Raw genomic sequence first — 24,964 nt, 5'->3', positions numbered from 1 at the left:
CATTGCCGATATCATCATCATCTTTAGTGAAGTCTAGGATATCTTCATAGTTCTCGCCTTTAGTTGCTTCCAAGTGATTGATTTGAACAGGTTGCTTCTTGGACTGACAGTTTGCTGCTAAGTGTCTAGGCTGATGACACTTATAGCAAAGCATAAGCTTTGCTTTGGAGACATTGTTGGTAAGGACTGAAAGTTTGGATATATTAGGAATTAATTGGAGGGAAGACTTAGGGTCAGAATTAGTAGTTGATGGTAAAGCAAGAGATCGAGTCTAGGGTTTACGGAAAGAAAGAGCAAAGCGATTTTGATTGAATTTTTAGAAGTTAGAATTGAATTGCTTTGTATCAAAGTTACCATTAATCGAAAATTGTTGCGGTCGCTTTTCTTGTCTACGAATTTTATCCTCCGCATCATGCGCTAAAGAAATCATATCTTTCAAAGTTTTTGGCTTGAATATATTCACTTCCGCATAGAAGTGACCAAGCAAACGGGAGATGTACTTGTGTTTGTGGGTCATCTCAGAAAGATCTTCAAGTATTCGAAGTTGAAGTTAGGCACTCTAGAAACGCTCAATGTATTGCAAGATGGATTTACGATCTCTTTGTTGTAAGAGATCCCATTGTTTGATGGCTTTCTCATGGAATTAAGGTGGAAGGAAATTTCGTAAAAATTTCTTTTGAAAAGCTTTCTAAGTAAGGGGACAATCAATACTCTTGCGGAGAATAACCCACTATAATGATGCTATGTTTGCTAGATGGTTAGTGATGCATTTAAGTTTATTTTTTTCAGCATATTGCTCTTTATGAAAATAGTCGTCAAACTGACTAATAAAAGCAAGAACAATTTTGCCATCACATTGCTAATTAAAAGTGTGAAATTTAAAACTTCTTTTATTTATCTTGGCCTCTTTCCTAAGAGCCTTTACATCGAGCGTTGTATCAATAGTACGTCAAATGACATCTTCAGGTTGCGCTCCGTCTTACTCGACAGTAGATTATTGAAATGTAGCCAGTCGTGCTTGCAAGCTTTGACGTTCCCTTCGCTTTTTTTAAAGCTGCATCATGATTAAATCCAATTTTTGTCCCATAGTCGGCTCTAGCAAATGACCTTCGTCCATAAAATCGTCCATGTTATGATACGACATCTTGGTTTTGATTAAAGATGCATCGATCGTTCTCTAGTCACGTGTAAATAAGATCACCATGAACTTGCTTTGTTAATTAGTATGCTTTTGCTTTTACAATCTTGCTTTTCTCGGGTACGGCAATTGAAAATGGTCTTCTTTCAAGCAAAATAGTCTTCCGCATAGATTGCGCGTGATAGCCTACTTAATGTAAATTCGTTTAGCCAAGTTGCAGGCAGGAACATGGGCTTACTGAAGCTTCAAAACTGATTTGGGAGTATCACAATGTGAACATCTGCTTTATAAAGTGCTAATGGTTAAGCTTTCAGCTTGAATTAAGATAGTAGATCTATTTAGTAAACACATATATTTTTTACCCTGCAAAAAAAACATTAATTGCATCTTAAGCTGCAGACTATTTTCACTAATCATGGTTTGCCAAAAGTTATTATTTTTGATCGTGATTCTAGATTTTGCAATAATTTTTGGACTATTTTGTTTGCTAATTTGGGTACTAAGATTGATTTTTCATTTGTATTCCATATTAAAACCAATGGGCAAACAGAAGCTACTAATAGAACAATTTTAGATTTTTTGTGTGCATACACAATTTCAAAACCACAAACATGGGACACACATTTGCATCTACTTCAATTTCCATACAATAATACACTACACACAACTACTCATAAAGTACATTTTGAAATTATTTATGGACATAGATTGTCTACACCTGCCATATTATTGTCGAATAAAGTTAAAGCTGTTAATGATATTGCCAATACGCATGCTGCTCAAGTTAAAGATATGATTGCGAAAGCTCAACAATCATACGCTAAACAAGCTAATAAGAAAAAACAAGCCATGAGTTTCAATGTTGGTGATTATATTTAGTTACGCATTGAAAAGAGAAGATTAAAAAGTGTTGAGAAACACTATGCTAAATTAGCAGCTAGGTTTTATGGACCTTTTAAAATAATTCACAAGATCAATGACAATGCATTTAAATTAGAACTATCCAAACATTGAAAGATCCATAATACTTTTCATATCAGTTTGTTATGACTTTTTAGAGGCCAATTACTTGTCCATCCTATCTATAAATATCGTATTTGTTAGAACTATCCAAACATTGGAAGATCCATAATACTTTTTATATCAATTTGTTACGACCTTTTAGAGGCCAATTACCTGTCCACCCTATTTATGAATATGTCCTTTGTTAGAAGAAGAATCTGAAATCCTTGAATTTGAAACTATTCTAGACACTGACTTTATGACTACTAGAACTGGCCGTAGATATTCTAGATATTTGGTTAAGTTTAAAAATCATCCTGTTGAAGAGGCCCAAATGGATGCATACTTGTGACCTATGTGTTTACTCCTAACTGTTGCTTGCTCCACATTGAGCTAATAGCAATTGAGGACAATTGCTATTCCACTTGGGGGGGTATGATGCCAAGAGGCATATTCCGCGGTGGATTCTGGGAGAAACTATTTATTTGTTGGAGCTTGTACACAAGGTGGATTCCTTGTGTGAGAAGCTAACGGGGACGCTTGTCCTTTTCGGGTGTCAGATTAATTTAATGTGCACGTGGGTGGTTCCATAGCGGGTGATTCCGTAAAATATATTAAATTAATAGATGTTTACGAGTTTAGAGTCCGCACTCGAATTAAATTAAGGTTAGGACAGAGTTTCAACCTATTTAATTATTTTGTATCTGAAGACTGCTAGGTATTCACTTTGTTTGGTTTTATTATTTTCTAATAAGTGTGAATGCTTCAGTTGATGTGTAGAGCAGGCGGCCATGGTGTTGGGTAGCATCGGGCGATGACGTGAATCTAAATGCCTAGAAACATTACTATTTTTAATGGGTGTGCTTTTTATCACTAAAGAAGTGGCGCCAATATTTATTTAAGCGCGCTTATTTATTAAAGCGCTTGATAAAACATTTATTATCTTGTATGCACATAGGCAGTCGGTTAAATACTTCATTATTTGATATTTGTATTTGGGCACAGCTTGACTTTTGGACGCCCAAACGCCTTACTTTATATTTGGGCAAATGCAAATGCAAAAGCAAAAGCATGCTATATGTAAAGTGGGCTATTTTTGGGCTTGAAGATAAATAAATCTATAAGTACATGCCTTGTGAAGCACTCATACAAGGGCATGGGGGGAGATTGTACCTAATTTGTCTTTTTATCTCATGTCGTGCAAATTTGCTTTTGCTTTGTACTTGAAATTATGAAGGTTTGTAGAGTTCTTTGTTCTTGGGGACCTTTCGGCATTCACTACGCATGTATAGAGCATCCGATCTGTGCACCAAGTTCTTTGATGTGTTCCTCCTTCTTGATCATTTCGTGTTTCATTGTTACTCTCCTTGAACTTTTTTCAGCTGCTACAAGAGGTAAGACTTCCATGGTAAAGACTTTGCTATTGGTGGGGGGGGGATTGAAGGTATTTGGAGATGGACTACTATAGCAAATGTCTTCTTTTTCTCCATTTGTAAAACTACTGAGACTAGTAGGGAAGTTATTGGGGTGAGTAGATCCTCGAGGGGTTTCCCTTCCCCCTAGGGGTCTGCTTAGATAGACCTTACAGGATGGCAAAAAAGGCTATGGGTTTAGAAGATCAAGGTAGGGGGATGCAGAGGTGGTGAAGTGAGTGATGCGCTGCGGAGATGCAATGTCCGGCGATGAAATGTCAGGTAAAGAGCAAAACACGTGAGCAACAGCAGCGAGTGAGAGCGAGAGATGCAAGATGTTCTTGGGTACAATTGAAGTGTGTACCACTTTAGGTTTTTAGATAGATATATATGAAAGTACAAGTGTGCTAAGGGTGTGTTCACACCCGTGCACATATAAAAGGCACGATGGCCCTTTATTCCCAACAACTTCCCACCTAAAGGCAATGTGCCTTAAGAGGAGAAAAGAATCAGCTAAGTCTAAGTATGTACAAAGCTGAAATACATATATCTATCCAACTCCCATCATCTGTCGGCAATGAGCAAACCGCTCTGCTGGAAGACCCTTCGTGAGAAGATCTGCAGGATTATCATCTGTATGCACTTTGACAAGCTCAATGCTCTTGCTGTCAAGTACATCTCTGATGAAGTGATACTTCACCTGTATGTGCTTCGTCTTTGCATGAAAGACGGGATTCCGTGCTAGCATGATAGCACTCTGACCATCACAATGAAGAACGGGTAACTCTGTAATGCCAAGATCTCCCACCAGACGTGAAAGCCATAAAGCCTCCTTGCATGCCTCAGTAGCAGCCACATACTCTGCCTCTGTAGTAGACAATGCAACACACTTCTGTAGCCTGGAGATCCAAGAGACTGCTCCTCCTGTGAAGGTAAACACATACCCAGAAGTGGACTTTCTACAGTCCGCATGACCAGTATAGTCTGCATCCGTAAAGCCAACGACAGATGCTTTCTGCTTTTCAAAGCAGATGCACAAATCACTTGTGCCTTTGAGGTATCTCATAATACCTTTCACTGCTTTCCAATGCTTTTTTGCCAGGGTTTGCCATATATCTGCTAACCACTCCCACTGCAAAGGCAATGTCAGGACGTGTAGCAACCATAGCATACATCAAGCTGCCAACAGTTGAAGCATATGGAATCTTGGCCATTTCAGCCTTCTCATCATCAGATGTAGGGCTGTCCTCTGCATTGAGTTCTGCACTGAGTTTCACATATGGAGGCAATGGAACACCAATTGGTTTCCCCCCCTCCATATTGAAACGCTGCAAAACCTTAGAGACATACTCCTGTTGAGATAGAAAGAGTAATCCTTTGGACCTATCTCTGAGTATTCGCATGCCAAGAATGTGATTTGCATCACCAAGATCCTTCATGTCAAAGCTGCCATGAAGACTTTGCTTCAACGAATCCAAGGCATGAGTATCCCTGCCAGCAATCAGCATGTCATCAACATACAGAACCAAGATAATTAGGCTGCCATCTGCGGCCTTCTTGGTGTACAAGCAGTGATCCACTTGACTTCTTTGAAAACCTTGAGACTGCATAAATGTATCAAACTTATGATACCATTCTCTTGGTGCTTGCTTCAGCCCATACAAACTCCGTTTGAGCTTACATACCATCTTCTCTTTGCCTTTAGCCACAAACCCTTCAGGTTGCTGCATATATATGTCTTCATGCAGATCACCATGTAAAAATGCAGTCTTTACATCCATCTGTATGAGCTCCATATCTTCAGCTGCAACCAAGCCCAAAATGGTTCTCAATGTAGTCATTTTGACTACAGGAGAGAAGATCTCATCAAAATCAACTCCATGTTCCTGCTTGTACCCCTTAGCAACCAATCTGGCTTTGTACTTTGGCGAGGAACCAGAAATGACCTTCATCTTATAGACCCATTTGCATGGAAGCGTTTTCTGCCCTTTAGGCAACTGCACCAAGTCCCAAGTGCCGTTTTTCTCAAGAGATTCCATCTCTGACAGCATGGCTTTATACCATTTCTTGCTGTCCTGTCTGTCCATTGCTTCCTTGAAGCATGACGGCTCACCACAGTCAGTGATCATGACATAATCAGCCACATTATTTGCACCAGGAACGAATCTGTCGGGCTGTCTAGTAGCCCTAGACGATCTCCTAACCCAATGATCATTGTTTGCTGGCTGTTCAGCCTGCATATTATCATTTACAGCTTGCTGTCCTGGCATTTCAGCCTGCAAATCAACATTAACAGCTTGCTGTCCTGGCTGTTCCTGCACATTTAGTGGCTCATCATTATGGGCAATGGCTGGCTGATCATTTCCAGCATCATTTTCTGCATTCGCAGGTTCATTTACAGCAGGTATTTGCTGCTGTACAGCGGGCACATTTTGCTGTCCAAAAGGTACTTCTTCCCGGAATACAACCCTACTTACCTCCTCAGTCTTTTCGGGCTGTTCATGCATGCGACCTTCCCGGAAGATAACATCATTGCTGCGCACTGTTTTCCTTTTCACGGGATCCCACAATCTATACCCCATTTCACCCTCGTCACCATATCCTAGGAATATGCATTTACAGGACTTTGGCTCAAGTTTGCTGCGGTCTTCCTTACGATTGTGCACAAAAGCCTCGCAGCCAAACACTCGTAAATGAGCATAAGAAGGTGGCTTGCCCGACCACGCTTCCTGAGGGACTCCCCCCCCCCAAAGACCTGTTTGGTGACCGATTGATCAAGTGAACGGCTGTCATAACAGCCTCTGCCCAAAAACCATGGGGTAATGCAGCATGAGACAGCATAGTACGGACTTTATCCTGTATAGTCCTGTTCATACGCTCTGCAACTCCATTCTGGGGTGGATTATGAGGGGCAGTGAGCTCCCTTTTTATCCCTTTGCAGTCACAAAATACCTGAAAGGCCTTGGACACATATTCCCCACCATTGTCAGAGCGAAGACACTTAAGTGTCTTATCAGTCTGATTTTCAACCAATGCCAAGAAGTTTTTAAACTTGTCAAGTACTTCATCCTTGCTACGAATGGGGTAAACCCATACCTTCCGTGTATCATCATCGACAAAGGTGACAAAGTACTTCTTCCCCCCCAAAGACAATCCTGGCATCTGACATACATCTGAATGTACTAACTCTAGAGGTGAAGATTTCAAAGAAGGAGATTTCTTATGAGATGTCTGCGCATGCTTACCATACAATGATCACAATGCTCAAAATCAGCATAACGGAGACAAGGCAAGTAACCCAAACGAGAAAGAACTTTCATTCCTGTTTGACTCACGTGTCCTAACCGGCCATGCCACAAAGAAACACTTGGCTGCTCGGTTACTGCGACAACATGGTCACGCACACTAGATACATGAAGAGGATACAGAGTATCACTCTTTGAACCCCTGACAATGACTCTAGATCCTGTACTGATCTTCCATTTTCCATCCCCAAATGTGGTATGATAACCATCATCATCTAGCTGCCCAGTACTGATTAAGCTCTTCTTGAGCTCAGGTACATGACGAACATTCTGAAGAGTAAAGACAGAACCATGCTGAAACTGAAGCTGCACACTGCCAATGCCTGCAATATCACATGCTGAGTTGTCCCCGAGATGGACAACACCATGTCGACCGCCTGTATAATCAGAAAACCAATCTCTGTAAGGGGTGACATGAAAGAAGGCACCCGAATCTAAAATCCAGGTATGCATGTCATCAGCCGAATCGGCAACCAATGCATGGGCATCAAAACATGAAGACACGAAGAGTACATCGTTCCCACTGTCACTGTCCTGAGTGACTACATTCACCTCTTCGATCTTGACGCTGCTCTTCTTGGGCTGGCTCTCTTTCTTCTCTTCCTTGCTGTCCTCTGTCTTCTTGCCTTTCCCTTTCTCTTTCTTCCACTTGTAACAGTCACGTTTGAAGTGACCTTTCTTGCCACAGTGGTGGCATTCCACATTCTTGCCGCGAGACATGCTGCGACCCTTGCCATCAGATTTTCCCTTCTGCTGTGATCTGCCCCTGGTATGCAAGGCACTAGACGACTTACTTGATGCATTATTTTGCCTATTCATCTCTTCCATAAGCAAAGAGCTTTCCACGTCAGAATACATAAGCATAGCATTCGAGTTACTCAAGGTAGTCTTGAATGTATCCCAACTCTCTGGTAGAGTGCAAAGCAGAAAGGTAGCTTTAAACTCGTCATCAATGACAAACTTCAAAGCAACCAGCTGGCTGAAAATTGAGTTGAATTCACTCAGATGATTTGACATAGCAGTTCCTTCTTTCATCCGCAAATCCATAAGCTTTTTTAGCCAATACACCTTACTAGCTGCACTCTTCTGAGCATACAATTCCTCCAGTCTAGTCCAAATGGCATAGGCAGTGTCCAAACCCTCTATGTTAAACAACAGAGCATCAGAGACAGATAGCTCAATGGTCGAGCGTGCAAGCTCGTTCAACTCATCCCAGTCATCTTGTTCCACATCTGCGGGCTTTACCCCTTTGGCCTTGATCAGCTTAGCCTGCTTCTTCTGCGACAGGATATTGTAGCATTGCTTTTGCCACAGTGCAAAATTATGTGCACCCTCAAGTTTCTTGATGTGCATAAGATGGCTGCTATCGCTGCTGCCAGCCATGATTTTCAGTCCAAAATATGACCACAAATTCAGCAAATGCAGGCCCAAACTGTCAAACAAGTGACCAAGGTAAAAACAAGTACCAACCAGCAATAAGTACCAGTTAAAAGCAAAAATTTCAGATCTGCAAATCAATTTTCAGAAGCACCAAATGTTGTGCTACAGCACTCCACAACTGATGACAGCTGTTCCAAGGACAAATACATCACATTACATGAGAAGTCCCAAATTTTAGCTGCAATTTCTGCTGTACATGCACCCACGGGCATAAAATTTGACCCGCACGGTCAAAAGCCCCAAAGTTTTGTGCTCAAAACATCAACCATACATCTGCACTGTCTCTGACATGCATAGAATAGACCAATTTTGCCAAAATGAAGCAATTTCAGCAAAACCCCCAAAATTTTCAAGTGTCGGGCGTCCAAATTGCATGAAATTAAACCCGCATGTACATAAAATGACCAATTTGCGCACAAATTTTGCTCAAACAGCAAAAGCCCCAAATTGCACGGGGTCCAATGTGCATCAATGTCAAGAAATTGGGTCAATTTCAGCCCAATTTTAACATGTACATGAAAAGCCCCAAATTTCGGAGGCAAAATGTCACAAATTCCTGCAATTTCTGAGACAGAATCTCACTGTGTGTCTTGCTCGTGTCAAATCCGGACAAATCCCCAAATTTGTGGCTCAAATCTGCCCAAAACACAGAACTGTGCTTACACGCGCGAACTCCCGTCAGTGGGCAAAGGGGGCAGCTTGCAGTAAACCTTTGAAAATTAAAAAATTTTGCAAGAGAAATTTGACGAAAACTGTCCCGTAACGTGACGACTGCTGCGTTTTGACCTGCCGCCAGCTGCACGTGGTCTGGAAAGTCACGAACTGACCTGGCGTGACCTGCGTGACCAGCGCCTGTGCAAAACACGTCACTTCTGACCTGCGCTTGACCTGCACGCTGCCTGGAACTGCACGCCTGAATGCACACTGTCCAAGAACAGTGACGAGCTGACCAGAAAATGACTGACTGACCTGCGGGCAACCTGGGAAATGTCGCCTGGCTGAAAAACGTGACCTGTGGACTGCGAGAAGCACGAACACCTTAACCGAAGCTCTGCACGGACTGCAAGAAGCGCAAACACCTTAGCCGAAGCTCTGATACCAGTTTGAAGTGAGTGATGCGCTACGGAGATGCAATGTCCGGCGATGAAATGTCAGGTAAAGAGCAAAACACGTGAGCAACAGCAGCGAGTGAGAGCGAGAGATGCAAGATGTTCTTGGGTACAATTGGAGTGTGTACCACTTTAGGTTTTTAGATAGATATATATGAAAGTACAAGTGTGCTAAGGGTGCGTTCACACCCGTGCACATATAAAAGGCACGATGGCCCTTTATTCCCAACAAAGTGCTCATCCACTCCATTAGATTCACCCTGCGATCTCAACCATGCGTGCGTTGTTCATACTTCTGCCAGGTCCAAGAGTCTTCAAAGATATCAACTTTACATATTCTCTTGACTCCCCTTCTTTATATCGCGCCAGGTCCATGAGTCTTCAAAGAGACACTTGCCCGCAAGCTCCATCTTCAGCTCACATAGCATCCTCTTCGCAAACCACCCCTCGAGTGAAAAAAAAGGGGCAAAAGACTTTCTTATGCACACAAGTCTGCCGATCCCGTTTCGCCTCCACCAACACAATATGGTCTCATTACATGGCCCTCGTGGCCCCATAGATCCATTTTTAGCTCAGATGAGCATTCCACTTCACGCCTCGTGGATGGGCATAGATTGAGATTCAAACTATTCAACTACAACATTCTCTTCACATCTCTTTGTAAGTTGTGGGTAGCGCCGCACAACCCTGATCTACTTCATTCTACATTACAACTCATTTTTCAACACACATACTTGAACAAGCTCGATATCATGTCTCGACTTGTTAGACACTCCTTTGCTTGAAATCTTGGCCCACTTGCCTCCACCCATGTAGACCCCAATAGTCAGGTGCAAGGTAGCTCTGATACCAAGTGTCATGATGCCTACTTGGTCCCACGAGTCCGCAGTGCAGAAACCTACACAAGTAACATGGTCCATGGGTACGTGGCACTCCGTTGTATCTAGAACACGCAATAGAATCCAACTCAAAATGAAACCAGCCTTCTTGGAATGGGTGGTGATAACCTGATTTAAGAGTTAATTACAGCAATAAATAAATGCACATAAAATGAAATACACACTTTACCATAACATTCTTGGACAGTAGACTCCCCGTTGGCCCCAAAACCGGCGCCCCTTGCGGTATTTCTTTAGCTTCATTCAATTGGAAGGAGTACAACTTGAGATTCTTGAATCTCCTCCTGCTAACCAATTGCTCTTGCTGTCATAAATGACCAGCAAGCCTTTTGGGTCATTTGCCCCTTGATTCACCCAGGACTTCTTCTCCGATTTGACCCTTGGCTGGCCAAATGCTGCCCCAAATCAATTTGGGATGGATTGGCTCTTGAAATCCCTTGATAATCCTCAATTATCAGCTGCTGATTTCAGTCCCTTGAGCCTTCAATCTCTGGCACGGATCCCAAGGTGGTTGCTAAACCCTAATTTCTATTGTAAATTAGGGTTTACTGCAGAAATTACAGATCAGCCCACCAAAAATGGCTGAAATCTTCTCCAAATGGCTGAGAATTGCTGAGAATGGTTGAGCATAGGCTGAAGGAGATGAGAGAATGCTGTAAAGAGAGAAAATTTTGAGATTTGTCGCGAAGAACTGATCAAAATCAGGCTGCTGCCCTGCTGTACCAGCCCCAAACAGATGCACCAACAACAATAGAAGCATCAGAGACTGTGATCTTCAGGAGAAAGCGCATCAGCAGCAATTGCCAGCTTTCCAAGGTCAAGAATATGCAATCTCCATCACCAAAATGGTCTCCAATGGCTAGGAAATGGCCCCAAAAGCTGGCAGCAACAGTCCAACACCTCTTTTCAACAGCTTCAAAATGAAAAAACGAGATTTCCCTCTCACTTCAGCCCTATTTAGCCTTTCCCCCACTTGCATGGGAAATTTTTGCCAAGTGGTAGCTTTCTTAATCCATTTTCAGCAATTTTCAGTCATTTAATCAATTTTCAAAATTAATTCAGCCCTTAATCCATGCCCAAAAAATTGACCTTGCCTATCCAAAAATCAATTGGCTAGGCCATTTGCAACCCAAAGTGGTCCCATGCATTAATTGACCCTTGGACAAGCATTAATCCATTAATTAATACATAGTCCCTAGTGTCACCACTGACACTTAATGGCCAATTAATGGTCCTAGGGGCAAACTGACACCAAAATTCACCTAGAATCTAATAAGTGTAACTTGTTACAACTTTTGCCTTTGACACCTAACTTTTTCATAGGGTCCTTCGGCCTTCAACTGTGAAAAAGTAGCTTGCACCTCACATGTGCATCTTTTAATTGCACATTTGATTAATCCTTTAATTAAATGTCAATTAAATATAAGCAAAGCATCAAATTTTCACATCCTCGTGACAGACCACCTCCTTGAAATCCTTGATTGCACTGGAATTTTCACAAGGCATCATAGTCAACACAACATTGGCCACTGTTGGCTAACTATCTCATATGCCCACCATTCGCTGAAAATTTCCAGCTAGCATAAACACAACATAAAGCTCAATAATAGTTCAGAATTGTTGCCAGAAACTCATGGGATGCATCCCAAACTCTTGTTTCTCAACAGTGCTGACTACACAACCATAGTAAAGCATAAACCGAGCCGAAACCATGGCTGAATTGTCAATGGCATTCAGTACACATGCTGCTGTCCATAGAACCAGCTGAATACCACTGAAACTAATGATCATACACTGAAAACTAGCACTCGGTAATCAATCTCTCATGATCATCACTTGATGCAAATGTACAGTTTCAGAGCTGTAGTGAAAACCATGCCCATCTGCATACATACCACAGTGATTAGTACACTGAATAGTGACCTCATGGCAGACATACTGTCAGCACAGTACCTTTGGATGCATGCCGAATACATCCGAGATCCACTATACACAAGAGCAGTCCATTCTTGGAGGAGTGGAAGTGCTACCTCCCCCTTGAGTATCAGGTGGTACTCTGGACCCTTGCCCTGTTGAACCTGAAAGAGCCTGATCCAAAGTCGGCTCTATCTGAAAGGCATCAAGGTAAAGCTGCAACAACTGAGGATGGTTTGCCAAGTCATCCTCTTCCATCCATTTAGCATCCATTGGTGAACAGTTGTGAAACTTCACCCAATAGCTTATGGAAGCTTTACCTTTGACTTTTTCTCTTTATGTGCCAAAATCTGCTCGGATACCAATATCTCATTCAGCTCCTCTACATTGGACTGAATTTCAGCATATACATCCTTAGGCACATCAGCATAAAAAGGCCTCAACAAGCTCACATGAAAGGCATAGTGTATCCGCTAGTGTAGAGGCAATTTCCATGATAGCCAGCATTAAACGGAGAATTTGCATGACCAGCACTTATTCCTTGAGCCTCAAAAGCACGACGGGGTACCGATGCTTAGAGAACTCATAGCCCAGAGGATGGAGAGGATTATTTATGTCCAAAAATGGAAAATTTTAATGGAAGAAAGGAGCATTGAAAAAAAAACACACCACCCCATCTCGTGAGTTTTTTGAGCCTGTGGCTCTTCTTAATCATGGTCTAAAACATGATCACTAACTTATCTAGTTCAAATTTACATTTTCACACTTGACTCGAAGTGGTTTTGACGACTTGGTTTGGAGGGGAAAATGGCCTTAGAATCACAATCTGACTAGATGAGCAACTTTTCAGCATCAAAATCTATCATGTTAGTCTCTGTCACATGCTTTCTGGCTTTCGGATCTAGTAGAATTGCTTCATAACACCAAATCTTGCGGCCATTTAATGGGGGGTCATTGACAAACAGACACTTGTGTTGGATTCTTGACATTGAAGCACAAAGATCAACACTAGCACAAAGCTTTGGCTTGCAATCAGGTGCCTCGGGCCCACCAAATCAAGAGATTTGATGTATCCTCGCAATGGAACCATGAAACCAGCCTTTCTTCTTGGAATGGGTGGTGATAACCTGATTTAAGAGTTAATTACAGCAATAAATAAATGCACATAAAATAAAATACACACTTTACCATAACATTCTTGGATAGTAGACTCCTGTTGGCCCCAAAATTGGCGCCCCTTGCGGTATTTCTTTAGCTTCATTCAATTGCAAGGAGTACAACTTGAGATTCTTGAATCTCCTCCTGCTAACCAATTGCTCTTGCTGTCATAAATGACCAGCAAGCCTTTTGGGTCATTTGCCCCTTCATTCACCCAGGACTTCTTCTCCGATTTGACCCTTGGCTGGCCAAATGCTGCCCCAAATCAATTTGGGATGGATTGGCTCTTGAAATCCCTTGATAATCCTCAATTATCAGCTGCTGATTTCAGTCCCTTGAGCCTTCAATCTCTGGCACGGATCCCAAGGTGGTTGCTAAACCCTAATTTCTATTGTAAATTAGGGTTTACTGCAGAAATTACAGATCAGCCCACCAAAAATGGCTGAAATCTTCTCCAAATGGCTGAGAATGGTTGAGCATAGGCTGAAGGAGATGAGAGAATGTTGTAAAGAGAGAAAATTTTGAGATTTGTCGCGAAGAACTGATCAAAATCAGCTGCTGCTCTGCTGTACCAGCCCCAAACGGATGCACCAACAACAATAGGAGCATCAGAGACTGTGATCTTCAAGAGAAAGTGCATCAGCAGCAATTGCCAGCTTCCCAAGGTCAAGAATATGCAATCTCCATCACCAAAATGGTCTCCAATGGTTAGGAAATGGCCCCAAAAGCTGGCAGCAACAGTCCAACACCTCTTTTCAACAGCTCCAAAATGAAAAAACGAGATTTCCCTCTCATTTCAGCCCTATTTAGCCTTTCCCCCACTTGCATGGGAAATTTTTGCCAAGTGGCAGCTTTCTTAATCCATTTTCAGCAATTTTCAGTCATTTAATCAATTTTCAAAATTAATTAATTTTGAAAATTAATTCAGCCCTTAATCCATGCCCAAAAAATTAACCTTGCCTATCCAGAAATCAATTGGCTAGGCCATTTGCAACCCAAAGTGGTCCCATGCATTAATTGACCCTTGGACAAGCATTAATCCATTGATTAATGCCTAGTCCCTAGTGTCACCACTGACATTTAATGGCCAATTAATGGTCCTAGGGGCAAACTGTCACCAAAATTCACCTAGAATCTAATAAGTGTAACTTGTTACAACTTTTGCCTTTGACACCTAACTTTTTCATAGGGTCCTTCGGCCTTCAACTGTGAAAAAGTAGCTTGCACCTCACATGTGCATCTTTTAATTGCACATTTGATTAATCCTTTAATCAAATATCAATTAAATATAAGCAAAGCATCAAATTTTCACGTCATTGTGACACAAAATATATGCTAGGAAGACGCTATCGCATCATAGCATGCATCCTTTGCATCATGTCACGTCACCAGGCCGTTATGCCTTAGATATTCCTCTTATGCTGCGCTCGTTCATAGCACATGAAACACGTTGGTCTAACTTGACTTGGGTAATTTGGAACTTGGAGTTGTCGGATCAGGCCACAAAAGAGTTCCAGGCTCACAAGGATCCACTTTCAACCATCTTGGACCATGGCGCCATGGGGGCGACATGGGTCAATCCCACCTTTCCTCTTGAGTCTCAACTCCAACAAGTCATACTGATTTGAACTTGAAGCAAGGGGCTTGGGCGCCTCGGCCAAATAGAGAACCCTTGCACGTTGGGAGGCGAAAATGAGGGTTGCTCCATGTGGCACAACAACCATGGAGGAGGGGGGAAGATATGGGATAACGAGTTGCCCAAGCCTCACACTCACTTCCCTTATATAAGATAACCATTGCCTCTATAGTTTTGGTAGGCCACTAGGCAACCAGTGTGCACCCTTTGTCTGATGCCCTGGTTGCTTTGGGGTGGGACACCTTGGGAAAAATGGGTTGGCCTTCTCTCCTCACCTTGTTTTGGGCTTGAGAGGGAGTGTTGAGCTAAGAAATGCATTCTGTGCTAATTATCCACTTAAACAGCCCCAAAACAAGCTTAATTTAATTAAAACCCTAAAACGGGGAGTAGTTGAAGAGAGTTCAATGAAACCCTAATTTGTGAGGGCCCATCCTTATCTATAAATAGACAAGATGCCCCCATTTAGTCTCATCTCTTTCGTGTAGGTTTCTCACCCTTGAGTGTACATTTCAGTCATCAGTCTACACACACGTGGCTATCCAACCTTCACGACTGTTGCTATCACCTTGTTCTACTGCTGTGTTTATTGCCATCACCTTGTTTTACTACTGCATTTAATTGTGACGTTTTACTGTACCGTTTTACTGTGGCGTTCTACTGCTACATTTTGCTACTTCGCCCACATCATCAGGCATTATCCTCTATAGTTGCCTCAGTCTCCTCACACTTTGGTGATCTGTGTTTGGTGTTTCTCTCACTCCATCACTCTGACCGGTGGTCATGACACTTGGAATCGGTTTGCAATGGACGTCACTCTCCAACACGTTGCTCTGCCCTTGGGTACATTGTATACTCTAGCTTGCTTTCACTTGTATGCTTCTACTATGGCACCCTTAGTATAGGTGCTAGCCCTACCCTCTCTTCCCACCTACAAAAAGTTGGATGGGATGAACCATTATCTAGGGTCATGCAAAGTCAAGTGTATTCGAAGACCTTTGGCGTTCATGATTTTGTGATAGTCCCTATTCCCCAACCTATTGTGGATCCCTATGTTGGAGCGATCATGGACTTAGCAGCTTTGTGAGATTGTCTCAATGCTAGAGCCCGCTCTTTTCTCTTTTTGAGTTGTATAGATTCTATGCTTGCATGTAAGATGTATCCAAATTATAGTAGAAGTTTGGACCATATTGGCCTCTCTATACTAAGTCTAGACATTCAAGTATTGCATGACCCTCAAATTGAAGCTTTGACATCTCTATGTTGCAAATTCCTGTACGATGGACTACACAATAAGATGGATGAGACTAGGAATGAGCTTGCACCCCTTAAGAAGATCATGGCTTTGGAAGACCTTGTTGTGATGCTTTCATCATATCTTTTGTCACGGAAGTAGGATGTTTTCTACACTAGTTTTTTCACCTCTTGTTTGAGGGATGCTATCACTTGGGATGAGCTAGTCTCAATGGTGTTGAGTAGGATGCACGTTACAAGGAGAGAGATTCTCGTGGAGCTAGAGCACAGAGCTGTGCTTTTGTGGGATCTAAAGTAAAGAATAAGCCAAGTAGAAGAAAGGGGAGAATAAGTCTAAGAAATCAGAGTCATCTTTTGATTTTGATACAAATAAAGCGAAAGGATGAACAATGTTCCAAGTGTCCATATCGTGGGAAGACCTCGTACCTTGAGGAGAAGTACTAAAAGTAATACCCTCACCTTCATCTATTCAAGTTATCAAGGGATCTTTGCAACGATAGTGCTACATTGGAGTCTCTCTTTACCTCGATTTCTATACTTTCTATTACTATTGAGCCCATGTTTCTTCACATTCATAAGTTAGAGGAGCCTTCTTCGACTTTTTGGTCTTTTGAGAGGGCTTGGCTCATTGATAGTAGTGTATTTAGTTAGTTGATTCCTAGAGGAGATTGGCTCTAAGATCTCCATACTCAGGAGGGTGAAAGTCACTGTTGATGACATTATTTCATTGCCCATATGTGGTGTTGGCACCATGCCTTTATTGCGTAGCTTAGTACAAGGGAGTTGGAAATAGGGAAAATAGAAACAAGAAAAACCGGAGTTTCAGAGCTTCAGCCAAATTTTGGAAAAGTGGATATGGTGTTTTGGATTGTATACTAAAATAAATACGTTATTATATAGGTATGTAAATATATCAATGCCTACAACAATATGTATCGAAATTTCATATGAAACTTTTCATGTCATATGATCGAAATCATGATTCATTACACGTGTCATAAGTGAAGACTCAATGATTAAGACAATTTAACTGTCATGTGGATGTGAAATTTTGAGATGTTTTAGTTTTGCTGATAATATTTGAGTAAGTTATTAATCAAATGTGCAAGGTTTAAGTAGATATAATGCACATGGTATTATTTCATAGTAACAAGCCAAGAATTGCGAGGATGCGTTTGTGATAAGTTATACCGATTGGGTTTTGGTGATTAGTAGGTATCAGATTTGACCCTAGGGTAGTGGTTTGGCCAATAAGTGTTAGTGGTGACACTAGGGATTAGCATAAATGTATTAATTAATGCCAGCCCAAGGGTCAATAGAGGTTAGGGATCACTCTAGGTTGCAAATGGCCTACCCAATTTAATTATGGATGGACACATTTAATTTTGGAAGGGTTAGAAGTGTTGAATTTAATTTTGAAAATTAATTTAATGGATGGATAATGTTGGAAAGTAGATTTAGAAGGTTGTCACTTGGCAAAAAGACCCATGCAAGATTGAAAAACGTTTTTTGGAGGTTGGAGAGAGAAATTTAGGCCATTCAAGCTAATGAAAAGCGAGCGAACAAGCTGTTGGTATAATTATCTTGCAGTGGGTGACCTTCTAGAGGTTGGAATAGGAGTAATCAATCCATTTGATACAGACGACAATAATTTTGGAGTCTATAGGAGTTGGTGACAGAAGATTGGGGCTGGTGACAGCAGTTTGGGGCCTCTTGGGCAGCTAGCGATATCATTAAATGTTGTTTTGTACAGACATCAATCAGGTTTCATGCTTTTCTCGCGCGGAAATCGGAAATCTCTCTCTTTTAGCATTCTCTCACCTTTTCCAGCTTGTACTCGATCATTCTTAGCATTTCTTAGCCATTTGGATCAGATCTTAGGCAAATTTGGTGGATAGCAGAGAGCTCTGTTGTAAACCCTAAATTTTTGCAGAGATTAGGGTTTTACAACCACCTTGGGAATTGATGAAGGCATCGTACACTGAATTCAGCACTTGAAATTTGCATAATTGTGAAGGAATTTAGATGCCAGCCCATTCATTGTAAATTGGGGTAGCATTTGGCCAATTGGTGGTTCCATTGATGCAAGTCGCAGGTGAAAAATCATCATGTGCATGTGACATGCGTGATGCCATTGGTGACTGGTAATTAGCAATTGCAAAGCTAAAGTGATCCTTGACTCTTGAGGCATCAGGATTCTAGTCTCTAGAGTCCATGAGTTATGACTCATTTGGAGTCCAAGGATCTGTGCACTATCTCCTCATTAGACTTTGAGGACCCTTGTATCCCTTGATTGGAGTGATGTGCCTCCAAAATGGATCCGGCACCATGATTAGGCAATGCCAAATGGGAATTTGGAAAGAAGTTAAGAACTTAGAAGAAGATTGAAGGAGGACGAGAAGGAGGAGGGTGGAAGAAGAATAAAGAAGAAGAAGGGTGGAAGAAGAAGAACTTAAGAAGGAAAGAAGAAAGGAGAAGAACTTAGGTGGAGGGAAGAAGAAGAAGAAGAAGAGGAAGGAAGGAGGAGGAGGAGGAGGAGGAGGAGGAGGAGGAGGAGGAGGAGGAGGAGGAGGAGGAGGAGGAGGAGGAGGGAGGGAGGGAGGGAGGGAGGGAGGGAGGGAGGGAGGGAGGGAGGGAGGAGGAGGAGCAGATGGTTGTGTAGAAGACGTGGCAAAATTGAAAACTGGTCTGCCTGTCCGCTGCAGGTTGCCAAAACAGCATTTCCCTATCCCCATCCTGGTCTGAAACAGCCGTTCCGTTTCAAGGCCCCCGAAACGCCATTTCAGGATACTCTGTTGCCTAGACTGTCCATCTTTGAACTTCGTCTTGCAAAACTGAAATGTGTTTTGGGATCGCTTTTTCTTCTTTTTCTTTAATCAATTGCTAAGTCAAAATTGTTTGTTCTTTAACCCACCTGTTGAGATTCTGATTGGGCAACTCGGCAACTCTTTGTTACAAATTTGCACTAACTTTTACGCAAATTTAGAACACTTGTAATGTAACGTTGGTGTCATGCATGTGGAGGAAGTCTTGACTCTTTTTAATGTGTTGTTTTTGGGGCATAAGAAAGAGCCACACTTGTATAATGTTTGCTCTGTATATTAAAAATTTAAAGTTGAGGCAGCTTTGCTGAACTTTGTTGTCAGGGTGAATGGAGCAGGTTTCCCAAGGGTGACAGGCCTCCAGGACTTATGTATGGACGGATGCTGGGGTTGGCTGCGCATGCTCTTGCAGAGGTGTTACTTTTGTCAAGCTATACAAAAATAGCTGCATCAAGGAATGCCAATAGAATTATCTGACCAGTTTGAACCATTTGTAGGGTGAACTGCAAGATGAGCCTAAAGAGCTGTGGGAGGAACCTTTTGCTGATGCTTCTGTATGGAAGCCTTGTGCAGATAAGAGCATTGAAAACTTTGCTTGTAAGTGTATGGTTTGGCTCTGATGTGTGTGCTTGATATACTTGTGAGTTAGCTCAAAAGTATTCCAGTTGATGCATGCTGAGTGTTTAATTGGTACTAGAACATGAAAGAGCTTTTCTTTATCCTTCTTTGTAATGTGTATGAACAGCAAGGGGACATGTCAACAGCACTGGATTTATAATGGTCAGCGCTAATGGCGGTCTCAACCAGCAAAGAGTTGCTGTATGCTTGAAGGAACTCTTCTCTTGTTTTTACAATGTTTCCATGTTTTTAACTATGCCCTACTGCTCCCATTCTTTGTCCATTCTTCTCATAACCTATGCAAACCAACCTGGAAGTGACAACTACAGATTTGTAATGCTGTGGCTGTAGCTCGGTTGCTGAATGCCACTTTGGTACTTCCACATTTTCTCTACAGCAGTGTTTGGAAAGACCCAAGGTATGCCTCTTGTACGTGTGATGGGTTGTTCTTCAGTTTTTTGCCAAACCAAAAGTGAAGCTGTTCCATGTGAATGACACTTCTATTCATGTTCCACATACTGTTGTGGAGACAGTTCCTCAAATTATTTAGCAGAAAACACATAAAACATTTCATTTTTCTAAACTTTTTTCTTTTGGTGCACTCAACAATTTTGTAGAATAGCCGTAGACATGTAAAACTAAGTAACATACACAGAGTGAATACAAACTACTTCCTCTCAGTTTAGCATTTCTTCAACTCAAAAACAGCAGCTGAGAGGTGAATTCACAGTATCATTCCACTTGGTGATGCAATGCTTTCTATTGTTTCAAACAAGGGATGTATTGCTTTAGCACTTTCAAACAGTTTATTAGTATTGCCTTTGGACAGGTTTTTATTTTTTATTTGGCCTTATATGATAGTAATGATGTTCAGTGGGTAACATTTTTTGAATTTATTTTACTTGAAGGAATCGATCAGGCATGGAGATAGAGGTAGACAGACCTTACGTTTGAGAGAGAGACACAGAGAGTGCGAGTAAGCAGAGTAGAGAGTGAACACGTTTTTCGGTACAATGAAGAGTGTACCACTTTAGGTTTTAGATAGATATATGTATGAAAGTACAATGTGCTAAGGGTGTGTTCACACCCGTGCACATATAAAAGGCACGATGGCCTTTTATTCCCAACAACCTCCCACCTAAAGGCAATGTGCCTCAAGAGGAGAAAAGAATCAACTAAGTCTAAGTATGTACAATGATGAAATAAATATATCTATTGAACTCCCATCATCTGTCGGCAATGAGCAAACCGCTCTGCTGGAAGACCCTTCGTGAGAAGGTCTGCAGGATTATTATCTGTATGCACTTTGACAAGCTCAATGCTCTCGTTGTCAAGTATATCTCTAATGAAGTGATATTTCACCTGTATGTGCTTTGTCTTTGCATGAAAGACAGGATTCCGTGCTAGCATGATAGCACTCTGACTATCACAATGGAAAACAGATAACTCTGTGATGCCAAGCTCTCCCACCAGACGTGAAAGCCATAAAGCCTCCTTGCATGCCTCAGTGGCAGCTACATACTCTGCCTCTGTAGTAGACGATTCAACACACTTTTGTAGCCTGGAGATCCAAGAGACCACTCCTCCTGTGAAAGTAAACACATATCCAGAAGTGGACTTCCTGCAGTCCGCATGACCAGCATAGTCTGTATCCGTAAAGCCAACAACAGATGCTTTCTGCTTTCCAAAGTAGATGCACAACTCCTTTGTGCCTTTGAGGTATCTCATAATACCTTTCACTGCATCCCGATGCTTCTTGCCAGGGGTTGCCATGTATCTGCTAACCACTCCCACTGCAAAAGCAATATCAGGACGTGTAGCAACCATAGCATACATCAAACTGCCAACAGCTGAAGCATATGGTATCTTGGCCATTTTAGCCTTCTCATCATCAGATGTAGGGCTGTCCTGTGCATTGAGTTTCACATATGGAGGCAATGGAACCCCAATTGTTTTCTCCCCCTCCATATTGAAACGTAGCAAAACTTTGGAGATATACGCTTGCTGAGATAAATGGAGTAAACCTTTAGATCTATCTCTGAGTATTCGCATGCCAAGAATGTGATTTGCATTATCCAGATTCTTCATGTTAAAGCTGCTATGGAGACTTTGCTTCAATGAATCCAAGGCAGGAGTATCCCTGCCAGCAATTAGCATGTCATCAACATACAAAACCAAGATAATCAGGTTGCCATCTGCTGCCTTCTTGGTGTACAAGCAGTGATCTACTTGACTTCTATGAAAGCCTTGGGATTGTATGAATGTATCAAACTTATAATACCATTCTCTTGGTGCTTGTTTCAGCCCATACAAACTCCTTTTGAGTTTACAGACCATTTGTTCTTTTCCTTGTTTAACAAACCCTTCAGGCTGCTGTATATATATGTCTTCATGCAGATCACCATGTAAAAACACAGTCTTTACATCCATCTGTATGAGCTCCATATCCTCAACTGCAACCAAGCCCAAAATGGTTCTCAATGTAGTCATCTTGACTACAGGAGAGAAAATCTCATCAAAATCAATTCCATGCTCCTGCTTGTACCCCTTTGCAACTAATCTTGCTTTGTACTTTGGTGAGGAACCAGAAGTGACCTTCATTTTGTAAACCCATTTGCATGGAAGGTTTTTCTGCCCTTTAGGCAACTGCACCAAGTTCCAAGTGCCATTTTTGTCAAGAGATTCCATTTCTAACAGCATGGCTTTATACCATTTCTTGCTGTCCTGTCTGTCCATTGCTTCCTTGAAGCAAGACGGTTCACCAGTCTGTTAACATGACATACTCAGCCACATTAATTGCACTAGGAACAAATCAGTCAGGTTGTCTAGTAGCCCTAGACGATCTCCTAACCCAATGGTCATTGTTTATTGGCTGTTCCTGCAAATTTTCATTTTCAGCATGCTGTCCTGGCATTTCAGCCTACAAATCAGTATTAACAGCTTGCTGTCTTGGTTGTTCCTGCACATGTAATGGCTCATTTTCATGGGTAATAACTGGCTGATCATTGCCAACATCATTTCCTGCATTTACAGGTTCATTTACAGCAGGTATTTGCTGTTGTACAGCGGGTACATTTTGCTGTCCAAAAGGCATTTCTTCCCGGAATACAACCCTACGGACCTCCTCAGTCTTTTCGGGTTTTTTGTGCATGCGATCTTCTCGGAAGATAACATCATTGCTGTGTGCTATTTTCCTTTTCTCGGGATCCCACAATTTATACCCTATTTCACCCTCGTCACCATATCCTAGGAAAATGCATTTACAGGACTTTGGCTCAAGTTTGCTGCGTTTTTTTTTACGAATGTGCAAAAAAGCCTTGCAGCCAAACACTTTTAGATGAGCATATGAAGGTGGCTTGCCCGACCACGCTTCTTGGGGAACTCCCCCTCCCAAAGACGTGTTTGGTGATCAATTAATCAAGTGAACGGCTATCATAACAGCCTTTGCCCAAAAACCATGGGGTAATGCAACATGAGACAGCATCGTATGGACCTTATCCTGTATGGTCCGATTCATACTCTCTGCAACTCCATTTTGGGGTGGGTTATGAGGGGCAGTGAGCTCCCTCTTTATCCCTTTGCTGTCACAAAATGCCTGAAAGGCTTTGGATACATATTCCCTACCATTGTCAGAGTGAAGTTACTTAAGTGTCTTATTCGTCTGATTTTCAGCTAATGCCAAGAATTTTTTAAACTTGTCAAGCACTTCATCCTTGCTACGAATATGGTAAACCTATACTTTCTGTGTAGCATCATCGACAAAGGTGACAAAATATTTCTTTTTCCCCTAAAGATAATCCTGGCATTTGACATACATCTGAATGTATTAACTCTAGAGGAGAAGATTTCAAAGAAAGAGACTTTTTGTGAGAAGTCTGTGCATGTTTGCCATAAATACAATGATCACAGTGCTCAAAATCAGCATAACGAAGACAAGGCAAGTAACCCAAACAAGAAAGCACTTTCATTCCTGTTTGACTCATGTGTCCCAACCGGCCATGCCACAAAGAACACTCGGCTGCTCGGTCACGGCAACAACATGGTTACGCACACTAGATACATGAAGTGGATACAACGTATCACTCTTGCAACCTTTGGCAGTAACCCTAGATCCCTTACAAATCTTCCATTTTCCATCACCAAAGGTGGTATGAAAACCATAATCATCTAGCTGCCCTGTGCTGATCAAGCTCTTCTTGAGTTGAGGTACGTGCCGTACATGTTGAAGTGTAAAGACAGAGCCATGCTGAAACTGTAATTGCACACTGCCAATACATGCAATCCCACATGTATAGTTGTCCCCAAGATGGACAACACCATGTCGACCCCCTGTATATGCGGAAAACCACTCATGATGAGGGGTGACATGAAAAGAAACACCTGAATCAAGAATCCAGGTATACATGTCATCGTCTGTATCTGCAAGTAGAGCATGTGGACCAAAATGTGAAGAGACAAAGAGTACATCGCTCCTACTGTCACTGTCATGAGTGATTACATTCACCTCTTCAATTTTTACACTGCTTTTCTTAGACTGACTGTCTTTCTTCTCTTCCTTGCAATCATCTGTCTTCTTGCCTTTTCCTTTCTCTTTCTTCCATTTGTAGTAGTCACGTTTAAAGTGACCCTTCTTGCCACAATGATGGCATTCAACATCTTTGCCACGTGATTTACTGTGTCCCTTGCCATCATATTTGTCCTTGTGCTGTGATCTTCCCCTAGTATGCAAAGCACTGGAAGACTTGTTGGATGCATTGTTTTGCCGATTCATCTCTTCCATAAGTAGAGCACTCTCTACATCAGCATACAAAAGGATCACATTAGAATTGCTCACGGCAGTCCTGAATGTATCCCAACTCTCTGGTAGAGGGCAAAGCAAGAAAGTAGCCTTAAATTCCTCATCAATCATGAACTCACTCAAGTGAGTAGACATTGCTGTACCTTCTTTCATACGCAAATCCATAAGCTTTTTTAGCCAATATACTTTACTTGCAGCGCTCTTCTGTGCATACAGTTCTTCTAGACTAGTCCATATAGCATATGCAGAATCCAAACCTTCAATGTTGAAGAGCAAGGCATCAGAAATCGATAGCTCTATGGTTGAGCGTGCAAGTTCATTCAACTCATCCCAATCGTCCTGATCCATGTCCACTGGCTTTTCCCCTTTAGTTTTGATCGGCTTTGCCTGCTTCTTTTGTAACAGGATATTGTAGCACTGTTTTTGCCACATTGCAAAATTATGTGCGCCTTCAAGCTTCTT

General features: G+C 41.9%; 1 protein-coding gene across 2 annotated transcripts in view; it reads left to right on the top strand.

Annotated features, from left to right (window-relative positions):
• Window positions 1-24,964, top strand: part of LOC148010225 (O-fucosyltransferase 15-like) — a 51,230-nt gene that overhangs the window by 8,078 nt on the left and 18,188 nt on the right. The window contains exons 2-5 of one of the 2 annotated variants that reach the window (XM_087672418.1): window positions 19,411-19,500; window positions 19,584-19,683; window positions 19,832-19,905; window positions 20,034-20,122. In XM_087672418.1, the coding sequence (XP_087528544.1) occupies window positions 19,411-19,500; window positions 19,584-19,683; window positions 19,832-19,905; window positions 20,034-20,122 (353 nt within the window). The remainder of the gene's footprint in view (window positions 1-19,410; window positions 19,501-19,583; window positions 19,684-19,831; window positions 19,906-20,033; window positions 20,123-24,964) is intronic. The other variant, XM_087672419.1, reaches the window with a different exon arrangement.

The sequence above is a fragment of the Lygodium microphyllum genome, chromosome 30 (genome assembly GCF_053477565.2).
Source record: "Lygodium microphyllum isolate KBCC chromosome 30, Lygodium_microphyllum_v1.1.10, whole genome shotgun sequence".
In the NCBI taxonomy this organism is placed as follows: Eukaryota; Viridiplantae; Streptophyta; class Polypodiopsida; order Schizaeales; family Lygodiaceae; genus Lygodium; species Lygodium microphyllum.
The sequence above is the reverse complement of the archived record's forward strand: the minus strand, read 5'-3'. Positions and strand labels throughout refer to the sequence as shown.